The sequence below is a fragment of the Hermetia illucens genome, chromosome 4 (genome assembly GCF_905115235.1).
Source record: "Hermetia illucens chromosome 4, iHerIll2.2.curated.20191125, whole genome shotgun sequence".
NCBI lineage: Eukaryota > Metazoa > Arthropoda > Insecta > Diptera > Stratiomyidae > Hermetia > Hermetia illucens.
The window spans coordinates 17,173,254-17,190,129 of record NC_051852.1 but is presented as its reverse complement, the minus strand read 5'-3'; the positions used below and the strand labels follow the sequence as shown (position 1 = coordinate 17,190,129).

Below are 16,876 nucleotides of genomic sequence, written 5' to 3'. Positions count from 1 at the left end.
ACCATGGGTTGAGCTTCCCAAATCAATTCACGACCAATGAGGGCCGTTGGGCTATACCTACGTGTTAAGTAGTAAAGTTCAACCTGAAGAACCTTCGTGGAGTAAATTCTAAATAAACTTGTTTTATTTGACTTAGAGCGAAACTTCGGGCCACAAAACTTCAAGCTGATTTCTCAGCCAACTTCCTTTAGTGTCGATATCTATTAACAGCCTTTACGATTTCTTTCTGGCCTTCCAAAGTGAATGGAGCAGAGGCCATGATTGGATTTCCCTACCTAGCTCATGCCTTTTAAGCATATAAAAGGTGCCGTAAATGCAATGCAAAAACATAAGTGCAATCCGGAGTTGCTACGTTTTCAATTTCATTGAAAAACGCTGCCCCAAACACAAATTCCATATAAAAGACTAGCAGAGAGACAAACTAATATCCTTAACATTTTACGTCAGACATCTAGGCTTATCCATCGATATGTGGGGACATATGTCAGCCCGGGTAGGAAAATATAACACAATAGTGCGCAGTGCCCATTTGAAAACAGATACAATCCTCGCGACGTAAACTTTATTAGCTATGTAAACCGTAAATATACAAGAGCTAAAGCCGTGGTATCCCATAGACCACAGGGGAAGATTTGACTGACATATTCGAATTCTGTGGCTCATCAAGCAGAATACATGGTGCCTCCTCCTCCTCCTCCAGCCAGAAATACAAAAAATAAGACCCGGGACAGTATCGTCAATCTTAAAATGGTATATCTCACATTATGCAGAATTTAAGTTTAACTGTATGCTTAGCAAAAACAGCGCCCCAGTTATTCAAATATACATGTTCTTCCAACGTCTAAATCAGGGTTCAATATTATCGAAAAAGAAAGAATGAAAGCATTCACAAATTTCCAAATTTTCTAGACTTAAAAAAATGATATTAAATTATTAGAAAGTAAAAGATATAACATTTATACAAATCTGCCTTTTGCTGCCTAAATATATAAAATATCTTTTTATTTTTTTTATTAAATTAACTCTAGTGCAAAACTTTTGAGTGTGTTTATTTCAATAATTTATCCTTTTCTATTTCTAATTTTTCTATTTATTTTACGTCCATTTATTTATATTTTTCTATTTTTTATATTTTAGCATTGGAAAAACCCCGATGTTAGCCATTAATAAGGGTTTGCAAAGGTGATTTTTAATACTACTTTTTCTTATTTATGTGTACTGTACCCAACAAAAGAAGAACAAAACAAAACAAAATTAATTATGTTTTTTCGTTCCTCTAATTTTAATTATTTTTGAAATTTGGCTTGATGTTAACTGTTAGATAAATTTATATTTGTTTCATCCTCATCTATTAACACTTTAAGTTTTCTCTTTTGTTTCCAAATGAGAGCTCAAAACTATCATCATAAAAGAATAGATTTCATTGGTATTTTCAGTTCAGTTAAGTAGTTTGGAATTTTAAAAAACTGTACGTGTCGCTTTTTGTTGTTAAACGTTATTAACATAAATTTAAAAATGGCGAAACATTTGATATATTCAGATGAATCGAAACTTGATAAAATGCATGAAATAAGCATTATAAAAACTTTATTTATCTATGGTGGTCCTTTTATAGTGATTACAAAGTGCCTTAAAAAACAATGGCCAAGCAGGGCACACATCTTCATTCGAGTAAACCAATTATAGTGGACAGAAATGATATCAGTGGCTCATCTATAAGGCACATCAGTGTTATCGGTCCATTAATAGCACACAGCCAATCAGCAACAACCAAATCTGCAGGTGGTCGCAAAGTAATTGATCTAATCTGACGCACCCGATCAGTAGCAATCAGCGGACCTTATGGGAAGTCCTATGTTCGATCGACGAAGGGGCGAACACTTCTGAAATTCGGAAGCCTTACTTCCTTGTTTTTGACCCACGCTCGCTTTCTATCACATGACCAAACATAGTGTTGATATTGATATTCTCATTGACATTGACAGCTCCTTTTATTCCGGATGAGGGGTCTTTTTTGACCCATAGCACTGTTTCATTTTTTCCTTGATACCATGCCCTCAACAGGGCCCTGACACCATCCTTAAATGTAGTATACAGTATCTAGATCTGGTTAGCGGATGCCTTTTTCAGATGGAAGAATACTTTTTTCTTTCTGTTTTCCAGGTTATTTATGCTTTTCACACAAGAAATCCATTGAAAAAACTCGAAATTAGTCACATCGGAAAAATCCCCCAGGAAAATCCCGGCCCGAGAATCGTCTCCTCTTTCCGACCTCCATGCTTAAGCAACCTAAAAATAAAGTTCCTGGCCTGGGAGTGAAAACTGGTATCCGTAAGTTATTTCATTGTATATCTCTGTTCTGATCTTGGGCCTAATAAGAATCATCTCCTTCTTTCGTCATTTCCTCCGACCTGAATTTGTCACTCTTGCGACTTATGACTTATGGCCTAATCTAATGCACTCTCATATCCCGGTGTCAACCAACTCGATCACCAAATTCAGATTTTCAGCTATGACATTGCTGCATTAGCTACTCAGAACAGTCATTAACTACTGCAGCACTTTCCACGTAGTTCTCAAAAAATGGGCCAGTAAGGTCCTGAAAATTATAAAGTCCACCTGCTAGTTTGCTTCAGATACTGATACCAGTTTTTGCTTCTTCCATAATGTCGGGATGACTTTCCCTGCAATGCATGTTCCGCACAACTTCGTAAACCGGCTTTGTCTTTACCGTGAGCTTGAAGATCCTTTTAAACTTTCTTTCTGGGCCAAACCTTTGTTTGATTATTTATTCCCTAATCCTACTAATCTCCTGTAACTTTCTTGTGAACCACTATTATCTGCCAAATCTCTTGTAGAATTTACGATTCCTCCCTTGCTGAGTCAATAATCTCTCAATGATAATAAAAAGAATGCAGGCGATCTTTCATGCGGCTTTATGGTGACCTTACCACAATACTTTAGCGACACACCGAAAACTTATACTTACTTCAGAGCGACATCCTTTCAAGCGTCTCCCTTGCACCGTCAAAAAATTTAAACATTTCTTTGCCGGCGTATAGCGGGTCAACTGCACTTACGCACCATCGTTTGTAGTTATCTGGAGTGCGATTCAACTCCCCCCACGATTTTCTGACATCCCTGCACTCCTTCTGCACTGTTCTGCCCCAAATGCCTTTGGAATGACGCACTCGTCGGTCATCTTAAGAAAATGGATTCCACTGCAGGGCAAAACCAGCAATACAGTTGTCGCTCTTCTTTAATGTGTGACCTATCCGCTACCAATTCCACCTTCCCAATCGCAACTCATATGGGCGCCAGGCCTGCATGCCGAACAATTTTTTTTCAGGCCAACAACTAGATCAAATCCTCCTTTTCGATACGTATTGACCTAAACATGTCCAACTGCGCAAAACCTAACCAAGAGTTATGCTTCCTTGGGATTTTGCTGGTGGTTAGTAATCGCAGGGGTCCGAGACCAGGTTGCCGAAACATCTTTTCAAAACTTATCAAAATGCGACTTGGAACACAAAGCTGCTTCTTTCAAGCCTGTTTCCAGGTGTCCACGTTGCAGCTCCATTAGTCATCTGTTCCTGTAAGGTTTACTTGGGAAATTGTCTTGGAATGCAAATCCGGAGCGCATCTTCGTAAATTGGGGTCGAATTAATTTAAGTGGCATTTTGATTCCAGTCAACACCAGTCTCAGTTCTCGGACAACAGGGGAAAAATCAGGATCTAATCTTTATTACCAAAATGTCTATCCAATTTCATTAGTCTCTATTCCGAATCCCGGGAAAACTTCGAACCCGGGAGGAATCAGCCCTTTTGTTCCACCCATTCATCAGGCCAGTATACATAACTATCTACAGTAGTTCGTACACTAGATATGTTCGACTATTTCAGATTGTCAACTCATTTCTGTAACATTAATGAATGAAGTGTCTCAGTCTTCCTTTGGAAGGCTTCCCATGATTAGTTACATACAAGTAGCATTCCCTGATCAACTCAGAAGGAGGTTTTTCTCTCTTCAACTGGAGAAAGTGCAGGGCTATAGAGAAAATATCCAGATTCGTGATGTAAATTGTGTAGAAAATAGGGCCCTAAGTGAAAGTTATCCGGATCTGCAGTGAAAACTATGCGGGCCTCTCTACTTCCATTGGGATTTTTGTTTCCGTACCCCCGAAAAAAACTCCGGATCCGAAGAAATCCTACCTTTCCACCCCCACCATCTCGTCATAACTGGGTTTACTAACAAATTGACTCCCAAAAGACCTCCTTGGAAGGTTCAACTTTGAAGTAGCTATCTTAGTTAACAATAATAATTGAAGCAAAAGGAATAATGCAACCGCTTCTTTGTTCCATCCAAGGATAGCGTAAGATAAGAACTATCGCAAAGGGCCGGAATCTCTTCGAGAAGCATTAGAATTATTGGCCAGGAACCTACAATAATGACGCCTAAGATTATCACCCAGTAGGGCCCAGTGGTCTCAAGCAGAGCCATCGGGAGGAAGAGGAGAAAGAGACGGGGCAAGGGTGGTGGTGATTCTCCCCTGGTCCGGAGTTCTACGAAGGCCTAGAATAGAGAAACATTAAAAAAGAAAATAAATTATGCAATTCCTGGGGCCAGTTTTTCCTCCCTATAACTGTGACCCCAAGGCAACCAGACTTCAAGCATGATATCGAAAATACGGGTAGATGCATGCGCCAGATCCTTTGGAATCTTTCCACATCAATCACATACGACAAATTAAAGAATCATCCAGTCAAAGAGAGTGCAGCCACTCCTTTTACTAAAAAAAATCTTATGAAGTATTTTTGTAACTCTGCCTAGTGCATTCTTAAGCCCTTTTTGCGGCTTACCCATGTTTCCTCCGGAATATTTACGGCTGTTCCATTGCCAACAAGTGAAGCGTGACCATTTTTGGGATTAGAAACATCGCTCTACCAAAGTACTACGAAGCATACCCTGAAATATCAAGTCGGATTGTCTTCCCACTACTCTGCCAATTCATAAAAACCTCCCAAAAATAACTAACGTCCCCCCGCAGCTTTAAAAAAGGAAATGCTGGCCTGGATCAATTGCATAAGTTGCTATAATTCAGTGGAAATGAGAACGGTTGCGTTGCTGAAAAAGCCACCAAAATACTGAGACTTATTAGATCCTTTGTATGAGGATACATTCTCTGGGCATATAGTGTGATCCATATTCAAAAGTCCATTGCAAAGATTACAACTCCATCAGCTTCATCAAGTGGTATCCAATCCAATATGGATGGAGATAGACAACTTAAAAAAACCCTGACGTGCCAGGTTGCAGCAGTTTGTGTGATTCTAACCTACTTCTCCGCCCATATCCTCACGCGACGACCGTGTTCTCATAAAGAGCTCTGATCTACATCCCTCCCAATTAAATCACGCGTTGGGTGCACTTTCCGGGCTCGATCCTGTTCCTGGAGTTTTCATGTATCGAATTTATTGTCGCGTTTACCACGCAGGTTTGCTTCCGACATCAGGATCTCCTTTACGAGATAATGGCGTCTGGTAATTACGTTGAGGGCATCGTTTGACATTCCCTTTTCATCCACGAATCTCTGGTAATGTAATATGCCGTGCTCCGGATCCTCGGCGCATTCAAGACAGTCAGGGGACTCGTCGAATCCGAAGCGAAGAAAGTAAAGCTTACATCCACCATGTCCTGTAAGAAATTGTGTTGTGTTAAGTATCTCTCAACACACGGGGTCAGTGTATCTGCCTAGTTGGGATTATCCAATTGTTGCTGCCATCTATTATATTGCTTCTTCCTAATGGACGATTCGTCTTCCTTCTCTGGTAGAGACAGTGTTCCTCATTCAGTAGAAGATCCAATGAAACCATCGACCATTGAATCGGCTACAGTGCCTCACCTGACACTATCCTATATGCGCTGCAAACTCTCAGCGTAATTGGCCGATATGCCGAGCTTACTCTTCTTTGGTTCTTCTCAACTACCACCAGTGCCAGCAGCCGTCTGCAAAATTAATCAACGTTTCCTCCTTTGACACGTGAAGGCCATGACAACGTGATACATTATGTCCCACAGCAAGGGTCCCAATATGGAACCCCGAGGAACCCCTGCTGTCACGGCATATTCTTGCGGCCGCCATCCGGCTCGTATCAAAGAAATCTCTCCCAGAGGTTACTTTCGATTATCCGACCTAAGTAACAGGGACACCTACATAGTTTAGCCAAGGTACCCTTAATCCAACACCAAATAGCCGAATTAAAGTCGTTTTTGACAACTGGCGTCACCACGGCACAGCACTTGCCCACTGCTGACGCCTCCTAAGCCAGAAGCCCAACCATTGCTGTTACATCGACAGTAAAGCGGGCTCGCCAAAACCTATAATGCGTTTCGGTAGACCATCTGCTATCTCGACGAATGGAAGCGGTCTCGCTGGGGTCCCCAAATGGTTTTTAGGACTTCGGTAACAGAATCAACCTTTTCCTCCCCCACTGGGCCGGAAACACTGTGCTTATTAACCATGTTTGTTTGTTTGTTTACCTGCTGTTCACTCCTTCCTGGAGTATAAGGCAACCAAATAATGAGACTATGCTTCTGTTACCTTATCATCACTGTTAATGCTGTGATAAGTGATAAGCCGACAGCAACAAGACAAACACAAGACGAACCAAAAACATCCAAGACGACTGGAATTCGAGCCCAGGGCAACGAGATCGAGAGGTCAGTGCTCTAACTCCACAACAATTGTGCTGCGAACTTCAGGGCTTTGTACGGAGATCCGTCGAATCCCAGAGCTTGTTACCCCTAATTTCCCCACAGATCTCAGTTTAATTACAACTTTGTTTAGGAGTTGAGAGAGTCCTAAGTCCCTCATCCACTTGATGGCGACCAGACCAATTGGGAAGCGACTTACTTCCACGGTTGTGATCCACGAACCCCTCAGTCTTGAGCAAGCACCCAAGTTTCAAAAATTAGACTTCATTCTAGGACGAAACTGCGGTGACGCATTTAGGACTGAGAGAGTTGAGGCAACGTCTGATGAGTTGCGTTCGCCCTGAACGAAACCGGAAGTCTAACTCTTCCTCCTCGGTCACTTCGAAGATTAAGAAAACGTCCTGTTGAACCCTTGGCTGAGATCCAATTTCTTCCTATTGTGGAAAAGGATCTCTCAACAGCGAAATTTCCTGTTTCAACAATAGTTTGGTTTCCTACTCTGGTGGAAATGCCATGGTGGCATCGTACAGTCACATCCTTCGATCATCTGCTGATACAACTGATTCTTATTTCCTAGCAGTTCCTTTCGAGTTGTCACCTCCTTCCTAAAGCCGCCAGGAATATCTTGCCCTCGAAAGCTGCAGTGGATCAACCAGCTATCCGAGCTTTCCCACTTCTGGTGCGCATTCGACTGACGCCTCCTGCGTTTCTAATGTCGAGAAAGATGCCCTGCTGGTCACTATGGATGTAGTGCACACTCAGCTGCCTAGCATCTCCCTTTATTGCGCTAATGTTGACAAAGCCCTCGTGGGAATGCCATTGTTTCTTGTATAGATTGCCTCCCGCATGCCCATATCACTGCGTTTCTAGATGAATTCATCACCGTAGCATTACCGTAATTTCGGTAAGGTTCGCAGATTATCGCCACATTTAAATTCAACTTTCGAATGGTTTGCGAGAGCAGGTCTTGAGCTGCCATTTAACCCTACTTTTCAGTTCCCTCCTATATGCTGGACGCCTGCCTTCACCGACAACGTTCCGGTCGTCCACCCCCTATTTTCCTTTATACAACATGCATCGTGGATCTCCAGCGCGATCTTTGATGAAAAGGCCTTTCTCTCCACACTTCCAGATCTTTTTGATCGTTCATGCTATCTAGTGCATGCTGCTGCAAAGGGGCCGAAATCGAGGCATCTGTAGCATCTCTTGAGAGATACTTACTCCTTACCTCGGCAGACGACTCAACCTATTTTTACCTTGTCTATGATCACCACCAACCTATAAACCTTCTCCATCCTCTCTCGTATTCCGCTGAGGTTATTTTGCTCCCTTAATGCAACACTAATATCCTCCCATGATGTAACCTCGTCTAGGATCTCGCATTCGATTACTATCTCTTGCTTTTGAGCTTTTACTTTTGTTTGCTCACCTAGCACTTTTTCCACTTGGCCTTGAAAACTATCCACTGACTTCTTGCTGGATTAATGTAGCTCCAACGTCGAAATATCCTTTTGCGTTCGCCAGATATCACTCCCACTACCGTCCAAGTCCGTCAATTCTGTTTTCATTGTCCGAAAAAGATCGGCGTAAACCATATCCCTTTTCTTGGAAATAAAGATTATTTACGGACGGATCTCCTTTTCATCTTTTTGCCACTTCTTGTTACCCACCTTTGTCCATCGTTCGGGTTTACGAACTGCCGATTCTTCTCCTTTTGTCAATGATGAGGCCATAATCGAGGAACTACCAGCCTTCTCCAGAATTTTTGCCGTCACAGCTTTGTTCGGGGAGGGAAAGTTTTTTTGGCGGTTTGGGGCGCTAAGGGGTTCACTAATTCTGTCCCTACTCCATTTCCCGGCGTCCTCATCTAGCTTATGTTGAGGAGGTGTCACCTGCGTTTCACGGGCGAGTCTGTCTCATGACGCTTGGGCGTTTTTCTCCAATACTGATATATTGGTGGATATGAACAGGTCACTTAATCCATACGGATTAAGGATTAGGGTGAGAATGATCTAGCCCGGAAAGTCTATGAGAACAATATCTAGGATAGAATAAGAAGACGTGGCAGACTCTGCTTGAGATGGAGCGATGGCGTAGGCCAGGAAGCTACACAACTTTTAGGGATGTCGAATTGGCACAAAAACCGGAATGTCTGGAGTTGCATACTAAGGCAGGATTAGTCCGGGTACCAATTATTACCACATTGATGACGGGGGTAACCTTGCCTCGACGGCGACCTTCGAAACTTCGGGTTCTTAGAGAAAGGTTCCGATGTGGACCTCATTTCCACTGCACTATCCTTTCCTAGTTTGGAGGTGCTTCCTTTGCTACAAAGGGAAAGCATTAATAGACCAGTGTCCTCCCTATGCCATGACTTAGAGGTCCTAGATCCGCTCCTCTTATTTTTCTGTGGGACTTCTTTCGAGTTCCCTTGATTTTTTCTGGATGCTCTTCGCTGTGGCTCGGAAAAGTAGGAGAAGGAAGGAAACAGTAGGAATAATCAAATTTAAGACTATTAGGGTCCTGGAAATCCTTAGATATTTAGTGTTGAGTATTAGCCTATCCGCTCGAAGCATTGGTAGCTTCTGTATTCAAGCGATTTGGGTTGTCTGGTGAAATTTGGCAATATCGGGAGGGCCAAAATAAAAATTTGGGAATATCGAAAGGGATGAGCTAAATATGATTATAAAGGGTCCCGAATGACCCCAGATTTTTCATTGCTTCACTCTCCACAATGTTGACAAGTATGAAATTAAGCAGGCAGAATTTTATCTGTTTTCATGCATCTACGATCTGGACGCAATCATGTAGATACCAAAATTCAAAAATCTTCAAAAAAAAGTTATAATTTCCAAAGTAGTTGTTTAGCAAAGCATAGTTGATTTAGCGGCATGTTTGTTATTAGCGTGTAAAACATTTCCAAACTGAATTACCCAATTCAAAAGTTACCAATAAAATTCATATTCAGTCTTCTGTCTTCCAGATACTCACCATTGGCCGGTGACTTACTAGCCAACTCCATCCTACCGGGTAGTGCAATGACAGGATCTGGATGGTGTATATTTGTCTATAATCTGGCACCGGAAACCGAGGAGAATGTTCTATGGCAACTTTTCGGGCCATTCGGAGCCGTCCAGTGCGTTAAGGTGATTCGTGATTTGCAAACAAACAAATGTAAAGGATTTGGTTTCGTCACAATGACAAATTATGATGAAGCTGTTGTCGCTATACAATCGCTCAATGGCTACACATTGGGCAATCGGGTGCTTCAGGTTAGCTTTAAGACAAATAAGACAAAAACAGCATAACTTACTTTCGTAGAATCATCCTATCAACACCAATCAATAACGAAATATCGAAGTAACAATGCACGGGCAATTTAAACAAAAAAAAAGAATTGTTGAAAATGGCGGACAACCAGAGGTAGAAGGGAAAAAATCGTTCAAAATGGCGGACAGATAGATATAGTAGAAGAAAGCAATTTTGAAATATGAAACACGTTTACAAAGTTAGTAAAGGATATGCGAAGCAAGTCTTTTTGGGGGGTATACATTTGTGTACTTGTGTATCTTAGGAAATATTTGATTCCAGCTGTTCTAAACTAGTAGAAGTAAATTAAATTTAAAAAAAAAAATAAAACAAACGATGGCAATATTTTTGGAGGTTGAGGAAATTCAGAATTCTATTAAATTAAAATGAAGAAGAGAATCACAACCGGTATATATGTTGAATTGGAACAAAATTATGTCTAAAATATTATTATTGTAGAACAGATCATCTTGAAACTACAAAACTTTAGGTGATGATTCGTAAATATTCAAATCAAGAAAGTAAAATGCTAATTTCTTTAACAGTAAAGGTTTGTGGGAATCACGGGTCAGATAATCTTGCTGGAAATATGTATGAGGGACGCCGGAATAAGAGAACTTTGGCCGAATATTCGGTAATCTAGACTCTTAATGCGAGAGAATGCAATATTTAATAGCTAAATCCATAATTATATGTTTTCAGAATTAAAGATATTTTATATTGTTAGGTTCTTGCTTTACGTAGGCTCATAGTTAATTATAGAACAATTCCTTCAAGTGGTACAACTCGAGGTGTATTTATAACCGACGCGACCGGCTCTAACTCTAGAACTAGACTAACTTCGTGAGTGCATTTCCGACCCTTTTATACACATTCCTTTGAGCCTTTGACAGGATTTCCTTACTGGCGTCATCAATCATCTGTTAACACTTATCCTAACTAAATATTTACACTACTGTTATAATATGTTGGTTTCCTGGCTAATTGTCATTACTACGATTTAAATTGACGTCGCAGATATTTTCCCAAAGCCATTTTCGTCACAATATAGAGACTTGCAAATATCTAGAGTTTTAAGTTTGAATTAGTTTCTCAGATTCTATTCTTGAACTAACACTTTTCCAATCCGGTCTTGAAAATCACCTTGGTAATTCTTCACAACTTTTGCGTAGTGGAGATTTGCGTGGGACCTCTTGAAGCTTAGTGCGTTTTGTAATATAAAACTATCAGCCTCTGACTTGCATTGGTTTGCGGCTCTCTGTTCGTCTTGAGTTTTAGGAACTCTAAACCCCAAATCTTCCAACTTCTGCTCCTCAATAAGCAGCTGGTCTACCTACTTACTTCGTTCTCTCCTTTTAGATGGTCTCTTCTTCGTTACCAATGAATCTCGAGGAGTACCCTCCTTCAGTTCTTCTTTAAGCACATGCACTGAAATATTACTTGTTGTTCTTTATGCCCCGCAACGGTCCAGAGAAAGTTTCTTTTACCCTCGACATGGTTTCCGCACACCCTCCACAGTTGCGTATGGAGACCCTCATTTTAGGCAATCATGAGGCTTAGAAACTCGTCGGTCTCCTTTATTGCGGCTTCGAAAAAGTAATCTGACACCACTTTTGCCCCTGATATATCATCCCAAACACATGCACCAGTTCCGCCCCCTTCACAACCTAACAATTGAGAGACTATAGTCCTAAGTTACTTTGCTGCATCTTCCATCAGCACAAGTTGTCGTTATCAGGTTCATCTGAGTTTACGGCGGTTTTTCTTTTGGGAATCGGGTAGGTAAATGCAATTACGCACAGAGTGTTGAACTCCCGCAACAGTACGTCGTCGAACTACCAACTAAACACCTCTCTGTCATCAGGGCACTAACCTGGAAACGTTTGACATATTACTTCGAGCTAATCCTCCATCTCCCGCCCGCGGGAGCCTTCAAGTGAGGGAATTGTTTTCACCAACGGAAGAGGAGGGGAGGAAGGGAGTTGTAGTTCAGGAAACCTCTTGCCATCCCTCTCCCGGTCAAACTCAATCTTCTTCGCAATAAGAAGAGTCCGAATATAATACGTAACACGACTCCATCTGCCAGGCTCCTCAGCATCTCTTCTGCCAGTGTTGCCTGGAGGGAACTCCCCTCTATAGTCAACTCGCTGATCGATATGGGACGCAAGGTCGGGAATCTCTTTCTGGGCAAGATAAGTACTTCGGCTTTTTCCAGCGCTAGGTTCAAACCGTAAGCAGTCATCCAGCCGCTTAACGATCGCTTCAATATACCAAGTCTGCTTTCCGCCGGTTCAACAGTGCGTCCGGCAACAAGTGCCGCAAAGTCGTCTGCATAACCGACCAGGCGCGTAATCTCCATCTTCCTCTTTCCATCTAACATCTCAAAGGGCAGGGAGAGATCTTTCTTTAATCCCTCAAAATCCGCAAGAGATAGCTTGGCACGTGCAATGAGTTTCCTAATAAACCTAGCGTATCTGTCCATCTTAGGCAATTGAAGGTATCGACATGAAGCGGTCTGAGGACCACTATCCGTCGAGATAAACGGCTATGTACCCCGGCTCGATGAACCGCATCCACGACCCGCATAATAACATTCACCGTGGATCTCCCTGCTCTGAACCCGAACTGCCTTGAGAATAAGTCCCCCGCAGCGGCCTCCTTTCCCTTTGCTTATTAGCATGAGTCTCACTACCTTCCAACGACATGGAAAAATTCAGGCAAGCGTTGAAGGCCCCGAGCAACAAGTCTGGCGGTTGGTAGAATACCAGTTTGTAAACTTCCGCCAGGATTTATTGTGAAAAAGGGGCAATTCTCGACGCTTTCTGAGCTATTGACATCAACCCGTACAATCGTAGGGTCCATCTGGTCGGTACTTAGTATGCAGCGCCGATTTTCCTGGTGATAAGTTTATAGCCAAGTCCCCACGGGTCCTTATTTACCTCGTTGACTAGGTTCTGCAGCCAAGCTTTGTTTTATTTATCGCACTGTGAAGTCTCCTTTTTGCTGATCTATACTCTGCCGTGTCCGGATAGCTGAGTGGTTAGAGCACAAGGGTGCCGTACGGAAGGTTGCGGTTGAAATATCACTGGTGGCAGTGGGATTTGTATCGTAATTTGACGTCGGATACCAGTCGACTCAGCTGTGAATGAGTATCCGAGTCAAATCCGGGTAATAATCTCGGGCGAGTGCAATGCTGACTACATTGCCTTCTAAAGGGTACTAAAATCCTGTAGTGTACCGTTACGGTCTTGAATGAAGTCCTCTAACACACTTCAAGGCCCTGATCCAATTGGATTGTTGCGCCAACAATTATTATTATTATACTCTGCTTGCGTTATTGCGTCCCGGCATCACCATTTGCGCCACTTGGTAAAGCTTCCTCTTTATTGGGGCGTCCCGGTCTCACATCGGGTATTTCAGCCCTGCCTGCCTCTTTTGCTGGTCACTGCGGTGAGTGACGCATTTTTGTGCTGTACTCAAACGCAACCAGCTCTTCCTTCTTTCCTGATATCTCGTTGATTTGTGCGTTATTATAATTATTCTTCATGGAAATTTTACCAGCGCAGCATGTGTAAGGGAGCGGCCCCAATAGTTAGGAACGGCTGTAGCCTCGAGGGAAAAAGCCCTCTTGAGGTTACTACCTAGAACGCAGGTATTACAGCTAGGGAGTCAGAACTACTTACTCGGGCACCTCGGAGACGTCACTCCCTGTATCGTAAGCGACTAGTTAAAAATCGCTAATGACCCTTGAGAGAATGTCAGCTATAGCTCCTCGACGTCGCAACTCTGCTGTTCTAAGAACTTCAACCTTCACGACGTTCCACCGGGCTGATGCATTATGACAGATAAACACGAACGCTCCGCATGCTATGTTTTAATGTTCGCTCGCCAAGACGCCATTCTCAAATTGCCAACCTCCACCGACGACACCGATGATTCCGAAGTGTACGTTCCGGCAGAAATACTTTGTTCGTAAATTGTGGGTTTTATCGTTGGTGCGGATCCGGCGTTTAAAACTGCAAACCTCCGTTCTCACCGCCATTTCGATGATCCGTTTTCCTCTTTAGTCTACATAGGGTAGGCCCTATTCAATTGCCCTGACATTCACATCTCAGAGCTCAAGGCAACAAAATCGTTACCTCAGCCATAGTCCCGAACACGGAGTTGCATTTTGTTCCGAATCCAGATGGTAACGGTACCTAATAAGTCGTGATGCCCTGAAGCTGGGTTCCAGTACTGTTCTTTGATTAATACTAGATCACTTGAAATGGAAACCTCATTTGTTGGGCTAGGTTTTATGTTTTAGACATACCCTCCCAATCGCTCCTGTTACTCATTCGAATCTCGATATTAGTATTTCGAGGGATTACCAGAAAAGACTGACGAACTTTCATCAGCACTCCGACCACAGAGGTATCCTGAAGATTTTCCCTTTACTTAAATATGTATATCGACCTGAAGGGAGCCAATCCTAGGAATACTTCTAAGGACGTCGTAAGGCATGTTGTACTGGGAGATACTAACATAAGTTAGTCTCTGGAATTTGTGTTGCTGTTTGAGTGCCGTACTAAGATTGGTTCTACCTGCCCAAATTACCGCTCCATTGATTGGTATTGGCCATACAATTTCAGCCTATATTTATCGCAGCTGAGTTTGTATCTGATATAGATCTGCATCCTTTAGTGGCTTAGGTTGGGGACATGAGTCTTCTAGAGTAATTTTTAGTCTTAAGCGATCTCCAAATATTTCAGCCCTGTCTTTTGCTTTAAAGCGTTTCATTGTAACCTAATTGCCCTCAAGTGCCCTAATTTTAGTTTTCTAGTGGAGGATACTATGGCGGTCTTCGCTGAATGTTCAATCTCACTCCCTTGCAGCAATGGCTGATAAACCTTAGTTATAGTTGAATTCAATCAGGTAGAATATAGTTGCCATTTATCCCTATAACGGCACGATGGCTAAGGGGGTAGAGCGTCAGCCTCCCAAACTGCTGCTCTGGGTTCGAACGCCAGTCGTCGTGGGTCTGTCTTGTTCGTCTTGTGCTTGTCTCGCGCTAAGCTTATCACTAAGCCCTATACTCCACCAAGAAGTGGACAAGAAACGCTATTTATCCCTAAATGGGCATGATGTGCCAGCTCACATACTGTCGTTGACGCTTTGTTGAAATGTATTTCAGCTCCTTCCAGGACTTTCCCAGAAGTTTAGCAAGGGCAATGCATGCCATCAGTATAACCTTAGACCATTTTTAGTTTTCGTTAACTCTTGTAGAAGCTCGTAGACTAGGTTATTCCATGTTAGCGGTAAAAGTACCCCACCCTTTGGACAACCTCGATCTGTTGCCATGACTAAGATATTGGTTCCTGTAGGTACCAACAGAAGCCTATTTTCTAGCATCTAAGCCATCCAGAAAGCAAGGATATTCTTGACCCGCATTCAGTATTTCTAAATAGATAGGCAGAGCCTTATACTGCAATTCGTTCAACTTTTGAACCGTTGCTCTGAATACATGATGTCGTGCATTGTCGTGAAGAAGTATCACACCATCTCTCTTGAATAATCTCGGCCGTTGAATACTCAATTTTTGGTGCATTTCCTCGAGTTTGGCACAGTATTTCTATGCATTTATCGTTTTTCCAGGTGCCAAAAAAGAATAGTGGATAACTCCAGCTGTAGACCACCAAACAGTCACCATTACCGTCTTCGGTGGAGGCTCGGTTTCGGCATATGCTTCGTTGGCTCATCGGCATCTAGCCATTGTGCTGATCGGCGACGATTGTCGTATAATATCCACTTTCCATCACATGTCACTATTCAGTGCAAAAAGGGATCGCTTTTGTTGCGGGTGAGTAAAGAACTGCTAATTTCCATTCGAAGCGCCATGTTCTGCTCCGTGAGGGCATGCGGAACCCATTTGTCGGGCTTTTTCACCTTTCCAAGTTGTTGCAAGTGCCGGGAGACTGTCGAATAGTGTACGCCCAGTTTCTCTGTAATGTCTCTCATAGACTGACGTGTGTCGGATTCGACTAGCGAACGCAGCTCGTCGTTGTCAATCGATTGTCCTAGATATCAACGTAGTTCATCTTGAAGGTTTACGTCGCCTGACCGGAATTTTTCGCACCACCGCCTTGTGGTTCGTTCGCTTACCGTATCAGCTCCAAATGCGCTGTTAATGTTCCTGGTCACCTCCGCTGCTTTATGACCGAGTTTGAACTCATACAGAAAAAGTATACGTTCTTGACTCTTTTCCATCCTTGTTTCCTTTTTATTCACTGTTATCCCAACGATGGTCAAAATTGACTAGATTGAATCTAGGAGTATCTATATTTCATTATCCGACCTCAACAGCGCCAACTGGTGGTGGTTTGATACAGAAAAATCGCAACTAACTTCACTTGATTTTTTTGAGAATTGTGGGGTCGTAAATCCGCATCAACTTAATGCCGAACCGGACCAAATGGGAAGCAACTTACTCCGTCTTTTTTGGTCCACGGTCCCCTCGTTTAGGGCTTAATACCCAAAGTTTACAAAAAATTAGGCTATGGCGGATTTACAGTTTCTTACCAAGGGAGTGGCAAATCATCAGACGCTGCCTCACCTCTGCCCTGGGAGCGGCGTGACCGAAGTGGCTCGCAAATGTGAAATGCTCCTTTATATAATGCGCAGAACACAACATGACGACGAATTATATTGAGCCAACAATTCTCAGCTCTGACCAAGCTCTGGTCAATAAGGCGGATTTGCGCCCAATAGAATTCTTAGTCAAGTTGTGTTCTGCGAATTATATAAAGGCGCACTTCACATCTGCGAGCCGCTTCGGTCACGCTGCTTCCAGAGCAGAGGTGACACAGCGTCTGA

General features: G+C 42.7%; 1 protein-coding gene across 6 annotated transcripts in view; it reads left to right on the top strand.

The window, feature by feature from the left end:
• LOC119655962 (ELAV-like protein 2) overlaps positions 1–12,966 on the top strand; it is a 68,121-nt gene extending 55,155 nt beyond the window's left edge. For 3 of the 6 annotated variants that reach the window (XM_038062188.1, XM_038062186.1, XM_038062187.1), the window contains exons 6-7: positions 1,138–1,182; positions 9,684–12,966. In XM_038062188.1, the coding sequence (XP_037918116.1) occupies positions 1,138–1,182; positions 9,684–10,023 (385 nt within the window). In that variant the 3' untranslated portion in view covers positions 10,024–12,966. The remainder of the gene's footprint in view (positions 1–1,137; positions 1,183–9,683) is intronic. The other 3 variants (XM_038062189.1, XM_038062191.1, XM_038062190.1) reach the window with 3 other exon arrangements.
• Positions 12,967–16,876: the final 3,910 nt, after the last annotated feature.